General features: G+C 48.0%; 1 protein-coding gene across 1 annotated transcript in view; it reads right to left on the bottom strand.

The window, feature by feature from the left end:
* LOC116967685 (nck-associated protein 1-like) overlaps positions 1–18,604 on the bottom strand; it is a 183,726-nt gene that overhangs the window by 153,212 nt on the left and 11,910 nt on the right. Inside the window, exons 2-8 of the mRNA XM_033014275.1 lie at positions 17,745–17,855; positions 14,712–14,804; positions 5,705–5,761; positions 5,273–5,415; positions 4,577–4,667; positions 3,260–3,397; positions 860–908 (exon numbers count right to left, since the gene is read on the bottom strand). Of these exons, the coding sequence (XP_032870166.1) occupies positions 860–908; positions 3,260–3,397; positions 4,577–4,667; positions 5,273–5,415; positions 5,705–5,761; positions 14,712–14,804; positions 17,745–17,855 (682 nt within the window). The remainder of the gene's footprint in view (positions 1–859; positions 909–3,259; positions 3,398–4,576; positions 4,668–5,272; positions 5,416–5,704; positions 5,762–14,711; positions 14,805–17,744; positions 17,856–18,604) is intronic.

An 18,604-nucleotide genomic window follows, 5' to 3' on the forward strand; every position in this document is an offset into this window, starting at 1 on the left:
CCACAGACACTGCATATCCAAACTTTACTGGGATTATTTCAGATTTGCAGCATCTCCTGGTACCTTTTTGTTTTCATTTACACCAGACACTTTTTTGCTTAGATTATCTGTTATATGGCAGTTCATTGCAATGAATGTGCAAATCCTGGTTAAAGTTCATATGATCTAGGAGAATTAGACCATTTGACCTATCAAATCTTCGCCATTCAATCATAGAAAATAGAAACATAGAAAATAGATGCAGGAGGAGGTCATTCGGCCCTTCGAGCCAGCACGGCTGATCTATTTTCCCTCTCAACCACATTCTCCTGCTGTCTCCCCATAAACCTCTGACACCCGTGCTAATCAAGATTCTATCAATATTCGCCTTAATAATTTCCAATGACGGACTCCACAGCCGACTGCGACAATGAATTCCACAGATTCGCCACCCTCTGACTCAAAAAAAATCTTCTCATGTACTTTCTAAATATACTGTACGTCCTTTTATTCTGAGGCTATGGTCCCTAGTCCTAGACTCTCCCATTAGTGAAAACATCATCTCCATATCTACTTTATCAAGGCCTTTCACTATTTGGTAAATTTCAATGAGAGAGTTCAGAAAGTTCAAGCTAAAATTCCTTTTTGCTGCACTACTGGGAAGTTGGACACTATTTGATACTTTTGCATTTAATAGAAATATCCATTTTATTTTGGTTTACTGCAGTTTTTCTTGTATCTTGTGTACATTCCTTCTCTCCAGAGATGCTGCCTGACCCGCTGGGTTACTCCAGCATTTTATGTGTATCTTCGATTTAAACCAGCATCTGAGATCCTTCCTACACATTGAGAGTGTTGGGTGTTGCTGTGTTATACGTACTGATAATCCATCTCGCCATTACTTCCAGTGACAAGTATTCACACGGCATCTGAAGCAAAAGACAATGATTACTGGAACGATTACTGTCATTTCCCCATGCGGCCAGAAGGCAAACAATCAGTGCTACTGATATCTGAATGGGAACCCATACATTTTACTTTCATTAATCTTCTAGGTTTACCAGTTAAACAAAGATAATGATATGCACGACTGGATTTGAGGGTTTAGGGACTTTCGGCTTCCACGAACTGCATGACCGACGTGGCTGATAAATGGCCCAGATTTAAATGTCCGACCAAACATACTGATATAATTCTGACCCAGAAGTCACGCTTAGATCAAGATGTTTTCAATTTAACAGGTATTGGAACTTAGCTCCCAGATTCAACATTATTTCGCAAGGCCATAGAAGTGCAAATGGATTTAAGAACTAATTAATGGGCAGCAAGGTGGCACAGCAATAGTGTTGCTGCCTCACAGATGTAGGGACCTGGGTTCAATCCTAACTACAGGTGCTGTCTGTACGGAGTTTGTACGCTCTCCCCGTAACCTGTGTGGGATTCGTCCGGGAGCTCCAGTTTCCTCCCACACTTCAATGATGTACAGGTTTATGGGCTAATTGGCTTTGTAAACTTGGTCAAATTGTAAATTGCCCCTAGTGTGTAGGATATTGTTAGTGTGCGGGAATTGTTGGTTGGTGCGGACTCAGTGGGCGGAAGGGCCTGTTTGCATGATGTATCTCTAAACTAAACTAAAATTACAGGAGATGCAGGAGAGGATCATATAACCATATAACGATATAACAATTACAGCACGGAAACAGGCCAACTCGGCCCTTCTAGTCTGTGCCGAAAAACCTATTCTCCCCTAGTCCCGTCTACCTGCACTCAGACCATAACCCTCCATTCCTTTCCCTTCCATATACCTATCCAATTTATTTTTAAATGATAAAATCGAACCTGCCTCCACCACTTCCACTGGAACCTCATTCCACACAGCTACCACTCTGAGTAAAGAAGTTCCCCCTCATGTTACCCCTAAACCTCTGTCCCTTAATTCTCAAGTCATGTCCACTTGTTTGAACCTTCCCTACTCTCAGTGGGAAAAGCTTATCCACGTCAACTCTGTCTATCCCTCTCATCATTTTAAAGACCTCTATCAAGTCCCCCCTTAACCTTCTGCGCTCCAAAGAATAAAGACCTAACTTGTTCAACCTTTCTCTGTAACTTAGTTGCTGAAAACCAGGCAACATTCTAGTAAATCTCCTCTGTACTCTCTCTATTTTGTTGACATCCTTCCTATAATTAGGCGACCAAAATTGTACACCATACTCCAGAATTGGCCTCACCAATGCCTTGTTCAATTTTAACATTACATCCCAACTTCTATACTCAATGCTCTGATTTATAAAGGCCAGCACACCAAAAACTTTCTTTACCACCCTATCTACATGAGATTCCACGTTCAGGGAACTGTGCACAGTTATTCCTGGATTCCTCTGTTCAACTGCATTCCTCAACTCACTACCATTTACCATGTACGTCCTATTTTGATTTGTCCTGCCAAGATGTAGCACCTCACACTTATCAGCATTAAACTCCATTTGCCATCTTTCAGCCCACTCTTCCAAATGGCCTAAATCTCTCTGTAGACTTTGAAAATCTACTTCATTATCCACAACACTACCTTAGTATCATGTGCATACTTACTAATCCTAATTACCACACCATCATCCAGATCATTGATGTACCTGACATAAAACAGTGGACCCAACACAGATCCCTGTGGAACCCCACTAGTCACCGGCCTCCAACCTGACAAACAGCCATCCACCATTACTCTCTGGCATCTCCCATTCAGCCACTGTTTAATCCATCTTGATACTCCACCATTAATACCCAACAATTGAACCTTCTTAACCAACCTTCCATGAGGAACCTTGTCAAAGGCCTTACTGAAGTCCATATAGACAACATCCACTGTCTTACCCTCATCAATTTCCCGAGTAACCTCTTCAAAAAATTCAAGAAGATTAGTCAAACATGACCTTCCAGGCACAAATCCATGTTGACTGTTCCTAATCAGACCCTGTTTATCCAGATGCTTATATATATATATTATCTCTAAGTATCCTTTCAATTAATTTGCCCACCACTGACGTCAAACTATCAGGTCTACAATTGCTAGGTTTACTCTTAGAACCCTTTTCAAACAATGGAACAACATGCGCAGTACGCCAATCCTCCGGCACTATTCCCGTTTCTAATGACAATTGAAATATATGCAGAAATAAAGCAACACAACGCATCCACTGGTTTTACCTGTTAAGACAAATGATCAATTCTTACACTGTCAAACTCAAGAAAGAAATGTTGAGTGAGAAGGGATCGCTGTGCTTACCGTATTGGAAGCAGCAGGTGTGAGCATGGTGTTGGCCGCACTGATCAAACTCAGCAACTGAGCACTGCGCCAATGATCAGCAGAGAGGTTTCTCCTCAGGAAGAGGGTTTGTAGACTGAGGAGAGCGTCGGTGAGGAGCTACAACAAGAAGAAGAGGCGCAATCTTACACGGTGACCGTGCCTTTTTCACAAGACCTAACCGCTGCATTGAGTCATAGAGACCAGGGCATCAGCTGAACAGGCAGCATTTAGCAACAGGAAGTACAATTCCCTCTTAATCCTTCTTCCAAAGCTCCAGTTGATGTGAAGGGCCCCCACACTTGCAGCCCGTACCTTGACACAACTACTGAGTGTATTTCCCTTAAAGAAGGTAATATCTTGCTGGTGTAACTCAGCGGGTCAGGTAGCATGTGCGAAGAACATGGATAGGTGAGATTCTGATTGGGACCCTTCTATAGTAGTTCCCATAAAGAGGGTCCAAAGTGCTGGAGTAACTCAGCTGGTCAGGCAACAAGTGTGGGGAACATGGATAGGTGACAGTCGAGTCGGCATCCTTCTACTGCAGTTTCCACATCAGGATATCTGTCCAAGTTACACAAATTTGAGCAGCTTAGATGATGTACTTAAGAAAGTTCACAGAATGCACAACCGTGAGTGAAATGGAGTAGAGGGCTGAAGGATGGACCATTAACACCGGCTGATTGAGGGAGTTTGCTGTTGAGGGAGTGCAGCGTAGGTTTACAAGGTTAATTCCCGGGATAGCGGGACTGTCATATGCAGCAGACATGGAACAGCTGGGCTTGTACACTCTGGAGTTTAGAAGGATGAGAGGGTATCTCATTGAAACATATAAGATTGTTAAGGGTTTGGACATGCTAGAGGCAGGAAATATATTCCCGATGTTGGTGGAGTCCAGAACCAGGGCCCCCAGTTTAAGAACAAGGAGTAAGCTATTTATAACGGAGACGAGGAAACACTTTTTCTCACAGAGAGTGGTGAGTCTGTGGAATTCTCTGCCTCAGAAGGCGGTGGAGGCCGGTTCTCCAGATACTTTCAAGAGAGAGCTAGAAAGAGCTCTTAAAAATAGTGGAGTCAGGGGATATGGGGAGAAGGCAGGAACGGGGTACTGATTGGGGATGATCAGCCATGATCACATTGAATGGCGATGCTGGCTCGAAGGTCGAATGGCCTCCTCCTGCACCTATTGTCATTGTCTATTGATGCAAAAGCACGAGGAACAAGGAATAAAACAAGTGGATCCAAACATCTTTTCACTGGAAAAATCAGGATGATGGCATTGGCTGAAGGAAGACTCACTTTCCAATGGGGTTCAAACTCCTCGGCGAGCTTCTTCATTGGGTGGTCATAATCCAGGAACATCTGCCCAAGCCTCGAATAACTGGAGTCACTGATGGAAGGAAGGTAAACCAACATTGAATTTGCACACAAGGGATTTATTTCAATGAGAGCATGGGGGTGTGGGGGGAGGGACAGCAAACATGGGGGGGGGGGGCGGGGGGGGGGATGTGGTGGAGGAGTAGAATGTTGGAGGTGGGTGGGAGGATGTGGGGGATGGAGATAATGTGTGTGGGAAAGAGAATGTGGGGGGTGGGGGGAGGGTGAGAATGCGAGGGGTGGGGAGAGGGAAACAATGTGGGGAATGAGGGGAAGGTGGGGGAAGGAGAGAACGTGGGAGAAAACGTGAGGGATGGGGTGAGGGATGGGAACAGGGCCAGGGAGGGAGGGGAAAGGAGGACAGAAGGTGGTGTGCATGGGGAGGGGCGAGGGAGTGGAACGGAGGGAGTGCGGAAGGGAGAGAGCATGGGGATGGAGGGGTGGGATGGCAGAGGAGAGGAGGGCAGGGGGTGAAGGGAGTACGGGGAAGGCAGCGCGAGGGGATGGAGCAGGGGGAGATTGTGGGGAGGAGGGAGGGATTGGGAAGAAGGGAGTATGGGAGGGGGAGGGAGGGGGGTTGTTTGCTCTCCTCCTTCATAGTGCCTGTCATTGCCTTACCTGGTACCATTGGACATTTCATAGGCGACGTTGTACAGACCAAGCAGCACCTTGCGATCCTCAATGCGAGCCAGCAAGAGGACCAGGGAGATGTAGGTGGTGACCAGTTCCAGGTAACCCCTGGTCAGGTCATAGTTTACATTCTGCAAGTATAGCAAGTGTTGCGCTGATTCAGTCATTGGATCTCCCACATCTTCCCTTCCACATTGCCTCTGCCTACTGCACCATGTGTGGCCTTGTTTCCCTTGCTCACAGATGGCAACTGTACCGGTAATATCAAACTACAACCATTGTAGAGCTTAGGGGAATTCGAGGAGTGCTGCAACCTGGCCACAAGGGATGTGTGCCCAAGTCGTCCCTCAGCCCGTCCAACTGCCCACCCATGCACCCCTGTCTGCCCGCCTCTCATCCCCGTTCTGCACAAATACTTACAATATCCATGTACATTTGGCAGGAGTCCATTGTATTCAGTAATTCATAGATATTGTCCTGCAAAACACAAACAAAGGAACCTCAAGTAGGAATCAGAAGGCAGGACCAAGAGCTGGGCGCTCTAGAAAAAGATCTATAACGTCATCAATGCAGCAATATTTAATAACAAGTATAGAAACATAGAAAATAGGTGCAGGAGTAGACCATTCAGCCCTTCGAGCCTGCACCGCCATTCTATATGATCATGGCTGATCATCCAACTCAGTATCCCATCCCTGCCTTCTCTCCATACCCTCTGATCCCTTTAGCCACAAGGGCCACATCTAACTCCCTCTTAAATATAGCCAATGAACTGGCCTCAACTACCTTCTGTGGCAAAGAATTCCACAGATTCACCACTCTCTGTGTAAAAAATGGTTTTCTCATCTCGGTCCTAAAAGACTTCCCTCTTATCCTTAAACTGTGATGGAAGTGGCGGCGCTGGTAAACGGCTGCGGCTCGCCTGCAGTCCGTTTGTCTTTACTTTTTTATGTTGTTTTTTTTCGTTTTGTCTAGTTAGTTTTTGTTTTTTAGGTTGTGTTTATGTGGGGGGTTGAAACGGGGCTTGCTGTCTCTCTCTTCGGGGGAATACGACTTTTTTGTCGTATCCCCCTTCTCTGCCTCCGTCTGCGCTGAGGCCTAATGGCGGAGCTGGCGGCCTCGAGACTCCGGAGGCAGAGCCAGTCAGGACTTGCCCTGGGCTCGCTCCCGTGAGGGCGGCCCGGCTCGCGGCTGGAACGGTGCTTCCGTCGGAGCGGCCCAGCTCGAGGGTGGAATGGCGCTCCCGTCGGAGCGGCCCAGCTCGAGGTGGAATGGCGCTCCCGTCGGTGCAGCCCAGCTCAAGGGAGGAACGGCACTCACGTGAGGGCGATCCGGCTCGGGGCTGGAACGGTGCTCCGGTGGCTGGGACGGCGTTCTGGCGGCTATGACCTGAGTCCGGGGTTGAGCCGCAGGCCAGCGGCTGCGTCCGTTGGACTGGAGGGCGGCAGCTTCGACCACCCTGAGCCGGCCCGTTTGCGGGGTTCGGTGAGCCACGGGACTGTTTGTACCATCGCCCGGTGGGGTATCGCCTCAGCACAGAGGGAGAAGAGGAGGGAAGAGACTGCAGCCCTAAGATTTTTGTCTCCACCACAGTGAGGTGCTTGGAGGACTCACTGTGGTGGTGTTAATTTGTGTTTATTGTTGTTATTATTGTATGATTGTATGTATGACTGCAGGCACGAAATTTCGTTCAGACCGTAAGGTCTGAATGACAATAAAGGCATTCAATTCAATTCAATTCAATTCAATAGTTCTGGACTTCCCCAAAAGTATGAATGTTTCCAAGAACCAGTGAAGACCACTGGTTGCAAAGATCAATGGGGGCATGTTGAGTTCCTCAATATTAAACCATTAAACAAGGATGAAAGATCCACCATCAAACACAGGAATAATTATCTCTCAGAATAGTTTCCCAGCTGCAGAAATAAAGTGAATGGCATTTGAGCCGAGCTTGCTTTGAATCATACCACAGCGAGCGCGGCTTCTGGGTCATGCTCCTCGAAGGAATCAGGATCAATTTCTACCCTGCCCACTCTCCCCTGCCCATCCTCCACTGCCTACTCTGCGCTGCCCATCCTCCCCTGCCCACTGTACCCAACCCAGTGCTCACACTCCCTTGCCAATGTAACCTGCCCACCCTCCCACAGCCCACTCTTCCCTCCCCACCCACCCCTTATCACCCTCTCCATGCCCACCCACCCCCTGCCTACTCTCTCCCTCGCACCCTCCCCATGCCACTATTAATTTGCCTATCAAAAAACTCCCCTCACCTATTACCCGCCTCGCTATTACATAGAAAATAGGTGGAGCAGGAGGCCATTCGGCCATTCGAGCCAGCACCGCCATTCATTGTGACCGTGGCTGATTGTCGCAAATCAATAATCTGTGCCTGCTTTCTCCCCATATCCCTTGATTCCACTAGCCCCTAGAGCTCTATCTTACTCTCTCTTAAATCCATCCAGTGATTTGACCTCCACTGCCCTCTGTGGCAGGGAATTCCAAAAATTCTCAACTCTCTGGTGAAAAAGTTTTTTCTCACCTCAGTCTTAAATGGCCTCCTCTTTATTCTAAGACTGTGGACCCTGGTTCTGGACTCGCCCAACATTGGGAAAATTTTTCCTGCATCTAGCTTGTCCAGTCCTTTTATAATTTTATTTGTTTCTATAAGATACCCCCTCATCCTTCTAAAGTCCAGTGAATACAAGCCTAGTCTTTTCAATCTTTCGTCATATGACAGTCCCGCCATCCCAGGGATCAATCTCGTGAACCTACGCTGCACTGCCGCAATCAAAAGGATGTCTTTCCTCAAATTAGGAGACCAAAAACTGCACACAATACCCCAGATGTGGTCTTACCAGAGCCCTATAAAACTGCTGAAGAACCTCTTTACTCCTATACTGAAATCCTCTTATTAACCCCCCCTCCACCCCCGAATCCTCACATATCAACGTTTCGTGAAGATGCTGCCCGACCTGCTGAATTACTCCAGCACATTGTTATTTCTTCAAAACAAACTTGAATTTTCTTCACAAACACTTGAAAGTGCCGCTCTTTCACAATTTTGCTCCTTCCCTTCTCTAACTGCTCTGGTTAAAACCAAACAGTGTGATATCGCAGAGTTGTAACAGTCACAGTGCCAGGACCTGATCTGTACTGATGACTGTTTATCGAAGCATCTTCTCCCAACAACAGCTCCTGAAGTTTACTGGTTTGAAGTTTACTGGGTGACCTGGGGTGTCACCTCCCTTTTATTGCAGACGTGTGATGGTACTAGATATGTGGGTGCCAGAAGTGTCGGTGCCAGATGTTTGGATGCCAGATGTGTGGGTGCCAGATGTGTGGGTGCCAGATGTGTGGATGCCAGATGTGTGGGTGCCAGATGTGTGGATGCCAGATGTGTGGATGCCAGATGTGTGGATGCCAAACGTGGTGGTGTCAGACGTGTGACAGTCAGATGTGTTGTGGAGTCAGACGCACGAGTGCCAGACTTGTGGTCATGTCAGACGTGTGAGTGCCAGACTGGCTGGTTCAAGGTGGGTTGGACCTCCAGCAACCTGGAAACCTCCACACGGTTACCAGCAGCTAAGTTGAGGCAACACCTAACTCGGATCACATAGCACTGCTCCCCCAACCATCCCCTCTCACAAAATTCCCCCCTTGTCACTGATCCTCTGCCCCTCACCAGCAACCCCCCCTGCCTGCCTACCCCCGCTGAATCCCCACTCAACTCAGTCCCCCCTCACTGCGAATCCCCTTCACTGCCCCTCCCCAACTTCACTGCCTCTCTCCCCCTCAATGCCTCTCTCCCCTCACTATCCCCCCTCACTGCCCGTTCCCCCATCACCCCCTCCCCACCATCACAGCCACTCCCCCCTCACTCCCCTCATTGTCTCTCCCTCCCACTTCCCCTCACTGCCTCTCCCCCCCCTCACTGCCTCTCTCTCCCCGCACTTCCCCCATGACAGCCACTTCCCCCGCTCACTGTCCCTGCCCACCATGTCGGAGATCTCTGCTCCTCTCCTTTTGAGTAGTCGTGCTCCAGCACCCAGGCCCTGAACATAGATGACACAAACTGTGTAATCTGAAGACTCCACACACTGACAGAAAAACATGCAAACTCCACAATGCACTGGCCTTGTAATTCCAGACTGCAACTCAAAACTGTCTCACACCTTCCTTTCTTATATCTGGTCTTTTATTCTATTAATTTGCCTAGTGGGGGTTCATCTGTGCCCAGTAGGAGGGCACACTGATCTCACTGCCAACCCTCTTTTCCACAAATGCCCACACTCTGGGCACAGATGCATGGTGCTTAGTCAGTCACACTCTCTTCACGCACACCACGATCACACCAGCCACACCCTTCCTGAAACACTCCTAATGTTCATCTTTAGAATTAGCTTCTGAGTTCCTGTCAAACCTGTCTCACACCTTCCTTTCTTATATCTGGCCTTTTGTTCTATTCATTTGCCTATCAGAAACTCCCCTTGCCTATTGTTCAAAAGGGAACTGCAGATGCTGGAATATCGAAGGTACACAAAATTGCTGGGGAAACTCAGCGGGTGCAGCAGCATCTATGGAGCGAAGGAAATAGGCGACGTTTCGGGCCAAAACCCTTCTTCAGACCCGGCGACGTTTCGGGCCGAAACCCTTCTTCAGGCCCAGTCTGAAGAAGGGTTTCGGGCCGAAACGTCGCCTATTTCCTTCGCTCCATAGATGCTGCTGCACCCGCTGAGTTTCCCCAGCAATTTTGTGTACCTTCCCCTTGCCTATTACCTGCCAAGCTTTGTCCTGCTACTCCCCGTTTCCATCTTTCTTTCCCACATCACGTTCTGTCTGAAGAGTCATGATCCAAAACCTCACCTATCCATGCTCCCCAGAGATGCTGCCTGACCTGCTGAATTACTCTTGTACTTTGTTTCCTTTCGTATGTTAATCAGCATCTGCAATTTGTTATTTCTACGAAGGAAACTCTAGAATTTGCTCCACAAACACCCTGATACTGGCCTCTCGCTCACATTTGCTCCTCCCCTTCTCTAACTGCTCCAGTTAAAACCGAACACTGTGATATCGCAGTTGTAGCAGTCTCAGTGCCTGGACCTGATTTGTACTGACGGCTGTTTATTGAAGCATCTTCTCCTGATGAGAGCTCCTGAAGCTTACTGCTTTGAACGTGTCTCTGCCACTAGGTGACCTGTGGAATCACCTGCATTTTCTTACAGACGTGTGGTGGTGCCAGATATGGTGGTTGTGCAGTTATGGTGGTGGCAGACACTTAGAAACATAGACACATAGAACATAGAAACATAGAAAATAGGTTCAGGAGGCCATTCAGCCCTTCGAGCTATTCATTGTGATCATGGCTGATCGTCCCCTATCAATAACCCGTGCCTGCCTTCTCCCCATATCCCTTGACTCCACTAGCTCCTAGAGCTCTATCTAACTCTCTCTTAAATCCATCATGTGATTTGGCCTCCACTGCCCTCTGTGGCAGGGAATTCCATAAATTCACAACTCTCTGGGTGAAATTTTTTTTTCGCACCTCAGTCTTAAATTACCTCTCCTTTATTCTAAGGCTTGTTCTGGACTCGCCCAACATTGGGAACATTTTTCCTTCATCTAGCTTGACCAGTCCTTTTATAATTTTATATGTTTCTATAAATTTTCCCCTCATCCTTCTAAACTCCAGTCAATACAAGCCTAGTCTTTTCAATCGTTCCTCTTATGACAGTCCCGCCATCACAGGGATCAATCTCGTGTACCTATGCTGAACTGCCTCAATCACAAGGATGTCCTTCCTCAAATTAGGAGACCAAAATTCATGGTGGTTCCAGACGGGCTGCGCCCATTGTGGGCAGGACCTGCAGCAGCCTGGTGACCTCATGCACAGAAATCAACGGCCAACCTGAGAAAGCGCAAGGCTCTGATCAAACAGCACTGCTCTTCCCCCAGTGGGGGATGTACTCTGCCCAGTGTGTGTGTGTACTGTGCCCAGTGTGTGTGTGTGTGTACTGTGCCTAGTGCGTGTGTACTGTGCCCAGTGGAGTGTACTCTGCCCAGTGGGATGGCACACTGATCTCACTGCCAACCCCCTTTTCCACAAATGCCCACACACACTGTGCACAGATGCATGGCACTCAGTCTGTCACACTTTCTGCATGCACACCACGATCACACCAGTCACACCCTTCCTGAAACACTCGTGATGTTCATCTTTAGAATTAGCTTCTGAGTTCCTCATTGCGTTGCTGAACTTCCTCTCTGCCACTTGTTTCCTCTCTCAGTGCAGCTGCGTACTTCCTGTTTGCTGCAGCATTCACTTCACATTTCAACCTTCACGATCGAGAACGTCCACAATCTCCCCATAATGCGGAGGGTGGGGGATAATAGGGATCCCGCTGCCAGAGGGGGTCATTCAGGCTGGCACAATCTGCCCACACTGGCAACATGCTCCAGCTACACTAGCCATACCCGCAATTGACCCAAATCCCTCCAAATCTGTCCTATCTAAGTAAATAAGTAAGTTAGTAAGTCAAGGGCTGGTCCAACCAGTGCGCGCCTGCATGCGGCAAGCGTAACCTAATCAGAAGCGGGGGCCGCGCGGAGGTCGAGTGAAGTCCGCGGGAAGTTCGCGCTTGACGTATGGCGTTGAGGAGGCTGCGGGCCGGCAGGCCGTTGCCGCGCAGAATTTTTAAACACGGTCATTTTTATGGAGCCCCACGCGATGTCGGGACCAGCTCCGCACATCTCCATATGGCTCCGGCGATTGAAATGGGACTGGCCCCGCGAGGCCATACGGATCAAGTGACCATGTTAGGTCGCACTTGCCGCATGGAGTCGCATGCTCATGGGACAGGCCCTTAAGTTTACTGGCAAAGTATTCACATTCAAGGAATTTGCCTTAGTGCTCCGCCCACAAGTAACAACATGACATACAGTGACAGCTACGAATGACTCAGAAAACACTAAACATTAATAATAATAAAACATTATTGATAAAACACCATTGATCAAGCATGTGACCCAACAAAATACCAGTTCAAAGGTCTATGTACCTGTCTAACAGTTTCTCAAATTTTGGGATAGTCCCCGTCTCAACTACCTCCCCTGACAGCTCATTCCATACACCCACCACCCACTTTCTGAAAATGTTACCCCTCAGACTCCTATTAAATCTTTTCCCCTTTACCTTAAACCTATGTCCTCTGGTCCTTGATTCACCGACTGTGGACAAGAGACTCAGCGCATCTACCTAATATATTCCTCTCATGATTTTATACACCTCTATAAGATCCTTGCAGTAAACTTACCCTGAGGTGGGGGTCAGGGTTGGGGGTAGGAGTTGGACACAGGGCAGGTGAGAGGGTGCTGAACGGGGGAGGGGTGGAGCCCAGCTCTGGCAGTGCTGCAGGGAACGGCTGTGTGATGGTGCTTAGGCAGGTGGAAAGTGAGGCTTTGGGCCTCGAATGGAGGAGGTGAGAAGGTCAGGCTGTGGGGCGTAAATATCAGCAGGGGTGGTGGTGGCTGTACTGTGAGGTAAATGGATGATGGCATACCCTGACTCGAGTCCGTAGAAGACAGAGTGGTTGGAGAGAGGGAATACAGAAAGGTGTGGTGTTGGGATTACATTGAAGATAGTGGAAATGCCTATGGTTGATGTGTTGGTTTGGAGGCTGGTAGGATGAAAGTTATGCACCCAGGGAATTATATTCTGGTGGTAAACAAAAATGCTGGAGGAACTCAGCGGGTGCAGCAGCATCTATGGAGTGAAGGAAATAGGCAACGTTTCGGGCCGAAACCCTTCTTCAGTCTGAAGAAGGGTTTCGGCCCGAAACGTTGCCCATTTCCTTCGCTCCATAGATGCTGCTGCACCCGCTGAGTTTCTCCAGCTTTTTTGTGTACCTTCGATTTTCCAGCATCTGCAGATCCTTCTTAAAAACTATATTCTGGAGTCTGGGAGGAGTGTGGGAGTGAGAGCAGACTTACGGGACAGAGAGGAGGTACTGTGAGATGACAGCCAGGGGTTAACCACATTTACAAAAGAAAGAGGACATCTCGGATGTGTACATTCGAGTTGTACAACATTCACCTGCAACTGGAGGAGATGTAACCCCTGCCCCTATACCGCCTCCCTCACCTCCATCCATGGATCCCAGCAGCCATTCATGTGACAAAGGTTCACGTGCACCTCCTCTAACTTCAGGTATTTGTTGTTCGTGATCTGGTCTTGTTAACATGGGCGAGACCAAGTTTAAACTCAGCAACTGGTTTGCTGAACACATGCGCTCGGTCCTGCAACAGGATCTCCTGATGGCTAACCATTCCTTCCCATTCCCTCACTGACCTTTCTGTCCTGGAGAGGGGATGAGTCGGGTGGGAAGGGACGAATTGACCAGGGAGTTACGGAGGAAGCGGTCTCTGCGGAAAGCAGACAGGGGAGCAGATGGAAAGATGTGGAAAGTCACGTTGGAGGTGGCGAAAATGAATTAATTGTTGTAGGTGACGGCTGGTAGGGTGGAAGGTGAGGACTAGGGGGACTCTGCCCTTGTTACGAGTGGGGGGGATGGGGAGAGAGAGCAGTTTCACGGGGTATCAAAATAACCCTGGTGAGAGCCTCATCTATGGTAGGAGAAGGGAACCCCCGTACCCTGAAGAATGAGGACATCTCCGATGCCCTGGTGTGGAACACCTCATCCTGGGAGCAGATGCGTCGTAGACGGAGGAATTGGGAGTAGGGGATGGAGTCCTTACAGGAAGCAGGGTGGGAAGAAGTGTAGTGCAGATAACTGTGGGTTAATGTGCAGGGGTTGGCTTATGTAAATTGCCCTTGGTGTGTAGGTGTAGGATAGAACTGATGAAAAAGTGATCATTGGTCGGTGCGGACTCAGTGGGCCGAAGGACCTGTTGCCGCATTGTATCTCTAAACCAAATTCACTCCTCTTAGCTCCTTATCTGACACCCTTTTGTCTCCTTTGCACCTCTAGACTTTGTCACTTACTCCACCAATCTGCCAATCACCCTCCTCATCTATCACCTGCCAGACATTGTCCCACCGCTATCTCTCTATTCCAGCTTTCTCCTCCAACGACATCAATCTGAAGAAGGGTCCCAATCCGAAATGTCATTTGTCCATTCCCTCCACAGATGCTGCCTGAGCCATTGATTTTCTCCAGCAATTTGTGCATTGCTCAAGGTTCCAGTGTCTGCAATCTTCTGTGTGGGAGGGTAAACAGTTGGAGTCGCTCGTGTTGGGAGTGTGTCATTCCGAGTACTAGCCCTACCGCCTCAATCATTGTGCTCTCCCAATGAATAAATCTACCAGATTGGCTGTGGTCTATCTTTCGTCTCAATATTCTCATTTTACACCTCCATAGCCAAATCTGCCTGTGGGAACTGGAGAAAAGGTGAGACAAAACTGCAGACTCACCCGTAGCTCCATGACATCCACAAATGAATGGTAGAAATTGCTCACGTTCTTCAGAACTTCTGACTTGTCCTTCTGGAGGCAGCCAAGCTGGCTCTGGCAACAGAGAACGCATTCAATAGACTCACAGTAACAGTAATACTGCACAGAAACAGGCCCATTGGCCCAACATGAATATGCAGGCCATTAAGTACCCATGTGGAGGAACAGGCCATCTCGTTTTTATCATTTAAAAATAAATTGGATAGTTATATGGACGGGAAAGGAATGGAGGGTTATGGTCCGAGCGCAGGTATATGGGACTAGGGGAGAATACGCGTTCGGCACGGACTAGAAGGGTCGAGATGGCCTGTTTCCGTGCTGTAATTGTTATATGGTTAACTAATCAGGCCAGGTGGGATCTGTGGAGGGAAATGGACAAACAATGTGTTGGGTCGGGATCCCTCTTCACATTTATTACATTTGCACAGTACAGCCTGCAACCACTAGTGCCTGTGCCGAATGCAAGTCGAAGATAGAGACAAAAAGCTGGAGTAACTCAGTGGGTCAGGCAGAAAAGAAGAAGGGTCATGACCTGAAACATCACCTAGTCCTTTTCTCCAGAGATGCTGCCTGATGCAGTGGTGCAGTGGTAGAGTTGCTGCCTTACAGCCCCTGGGTTTGATCCTGACAACGGGTGCTGTCCGGACGGATTTTGTACATTCTCCCCGTGACCTGCGTGGGTTTTCTCCGGAATCTCCGGTTTCCTCCCACACTCCAAAGACGTTCAGATTTATAGGCTAATTGGCTTGGTATAATAATAAATTGTCCCTTGTGTGTGTAGGATAGTGTTCGTGTGCAGTGATCGCTGGTCAGCAGGGACTCGGTGGGCCGAAGGGCCTGTTTCTGCGCTGTATCTCAAAATTAAACTAAACTCCTCACCCCCCACAGCTCAACTACCCCTCACCCCCTCCTGCCCAGTGACCCCTCACCCCCGCTTCAGCCCAGTGACCCCTCACCCACCCTCAGCCCAGATGCTGTTCATCCCCCCTCTCTATTCAGTGACCTCTCACCCTCCTCCCAGCCCTGTGAAGCCTCTCTGCTCTTCCCTCCCACACCTCCAAACCATGCAGTTTGGTGGGTTAGACATTGGGGCAAGGGAGATTACAATGTCGTGAGACTAAGGAGGGTGGATTGGGAGCAGTTGTTATTGGGTAAGTCCACAGATGACCTGCTGGAGAGACTGCAGATGTTGGTTTACACCAAAGATAGACACAAAATGCTTAGTTGCTCAGCGGGACTGGCAGCATCTCTGGAGAGACGGAATGGGTAACATTTCGGTTCTGAAGAAGGGTCTCGACCCGAAACGTCACCCATTCCTTTTCGACAGAGATGCTGCTTGTCCCACTATGTTACTCTGGCAATTTGTGTCTATCTTTGATGACATGTGGGAGTTGTTTAAAGACCAGCTGATCAAAATACAGTATAAGCAAGTTCCAGTAAGGAAGAGGGCAAAGCACAGAAAGGTAAGGCAACTGTGGATGACCGAGGAGATTGTAAACCTGGTCAGGAAGAAAAAGGAGGCGTATGTCAGATTAATGAAGGTGGCATCAGTCTTCTGAGGAATATAACGCGAGTAGGAAAGAATCACGTGGATGATAAGAAGCGCCGAAGGGGGTCATGAAATGTCATTGGTGAGTTGGATTAAGGCAAATCCCAATGCTTTTTATACGAACCTTACATACAAGAGGGTGACCAGGAAGAAGGCAGGACTGTTCAAGGATAAATGAGGGTATCTCTGCTTGGAGTCAGAGGATGTAGGTGAGGCACTAAATGAGTACTTTGCTAAATGAATACTTTGCAAATGTATTCACTTGGCAGACAGCGATATCAGTGTGGACAATGTCAGAGGATGAAGGGAGATTTGATAGAAGTTTATCAAATTGTGAGTGGCATAGGTAGAGTAGACAGTCAGAACCTTTTACCCAGGGTGGGAATGTCCAACACTAGCAGGACAAAGTTTAAAGGAGATGTGCAGATTTTTTTACGCAGATATAAGGGTGCTGGAACACTTTGCCAGAGGTAGTGTTGGAGGAAGATATCATAGTGGTCTTTAAGAGGCCTTTAGATAGGCACATGGTCGACTGGGCTTGTATTCATTGGAATTTAGAAGGAAGAGACGGGATCTTATCGAAACAAATAACATTCTTAGAGGATTGGACAAGGTAGATGCAGGAAATATGTTCCCGATGTTGGGGGAGTCCAGAACCAGAGGTCACAGTTTAAGAATAAGGGGTGGGTCATTTAGGACTGAGATGAGGAAAAACCTTTCCGCCCAGAGAGTTGTGAATCTGTGGAATTCACTGCCACTTAAGGCAGTGGATGCCAATTAACAGGATATTTTCAAGAGGGAGTTAGATTTAGCTCTTAGGGCTAAGGGAATCAAGGGATGTGGGGGGAAGCCAGAGCAGGGTACTGGTTTTGGATGATCAGCCATGATTATATTGAAATGCTTGAAGGGCCAAATGGCCTACTCCTGCACCAATTTTTTATTTATATGTTTAGGAAATAGAAGGAAATGGATTATGTTGAACTTGGCATCATGCTCGGCACAAACCCTGTGATGCACTGTTCCATGTTCTAAGTTCTATATGAATGCTTGCAGAGTTTCAGTGTTAGTATAAAACAAACTGTTATAGTTTAGATTACAGTGCTTATAGATACATGTGCAGTGCAGAAACAGACCCTTCAGTCCAAGGAGTCCACACCGCACATTAACACTATTCTACACACACTAGGGAAATGTTACAATTATACAAACCTGTACATGTTTGGAGTGTGGGAGGAAACCGAAGATCTCGGATAAAACCCATGTAGTCACGGGAAGCACATACAAATTCCGTAAAGACAAGCACCCGTAGTCAGGATCGAACCCGGTTCACTTGCACTGCAATCATTGTAAGGCAGCAACTCTAACGCTGCACCACTGTTGCTGCAGGGTTTCAAACTGACAGACATTTCCATGACCATATGTTTCACTGTAACTGAGCTACTTACACTGTTGACCCGCAGATCAATTGCTGGAAATTTCCTGGTGATGCATTTGATAGCAGGCTCCATGTGTTTCTCTGTTAGGTATGGTAGTTTTGTCTTGGGATCTGAACATGTCTGTAGGAGGAAGACACAAAAGATCAATATTACAAATCAAGCCAAACCTCTGGTGTTGTGCAGTGAAACAATTAGGGGCGTCCAGCATAACCAAGGGCTGCACAGTGGCACAGCAGTAGATTTGCTGCCTTACAGCGCTTGCAGAGCCGGAGATCCGGGTTAGATCCCGACTAAGGGTGCTGTCTGTATGGAGTTTGTAGGTTATCCCCGTGACCGCATGGGTTTTTGATGGCACACTCCAAAGGCATCCATGTATGTAGGTTAATTGACTTGGTGCATGTATACATTGTCCCTAGTGTGTGCAGGATTGTGTTAATGTGATCGGCACAGACTCGGTGGGCTGAAGGGCCTGTTTCCTTGCTGTATCTCTAAACTAAACTAAACGTCAGATGGACAGAGCACCTGGCACGGCAGCACAGTGGTAGAGTTGCTGCTACAGCGCCAAAGGTCTGGGTTCGATCGTGACTATGGGTGTCTGTACGGAGTTTGTATGTTCTCCGTGAGACCATGTGGGTTTTCACTGGGTGTTCCTTGGTTTCCTCCCACATTCCAAGGCCGTGTGGGTTTTTAGTTTGATTTTCGGTATGTGTATTACAGTGTGCAGAGGTTAAAATATAAGGGGTAGGCCATTTGGGAATGGGATGAGGAAAAACTTATTCACCCAGAGAGTTGTGGATCTGTGGAATTCACTGCTGCAGAAAGCAGTGGATCTATTCAAGAGAAAGTTAGATTTAGATTTTAGGGCAAAA

This window comes from Amblyraja radiata, chromosome 41, assembly GCF_010909765.2.
Source record: "Amblyraja radiata isolate CabotCenter1 chromosome 41, sAmbRad1.1.pri, whole genome shotgun sequence".
Taxonomy (NCBI): Eukaryota; Metazoa; Chordata; class Chondrichthyes; order Rajiformes; family Rajidae; genus Amblyraja; species Amblyraja radiata.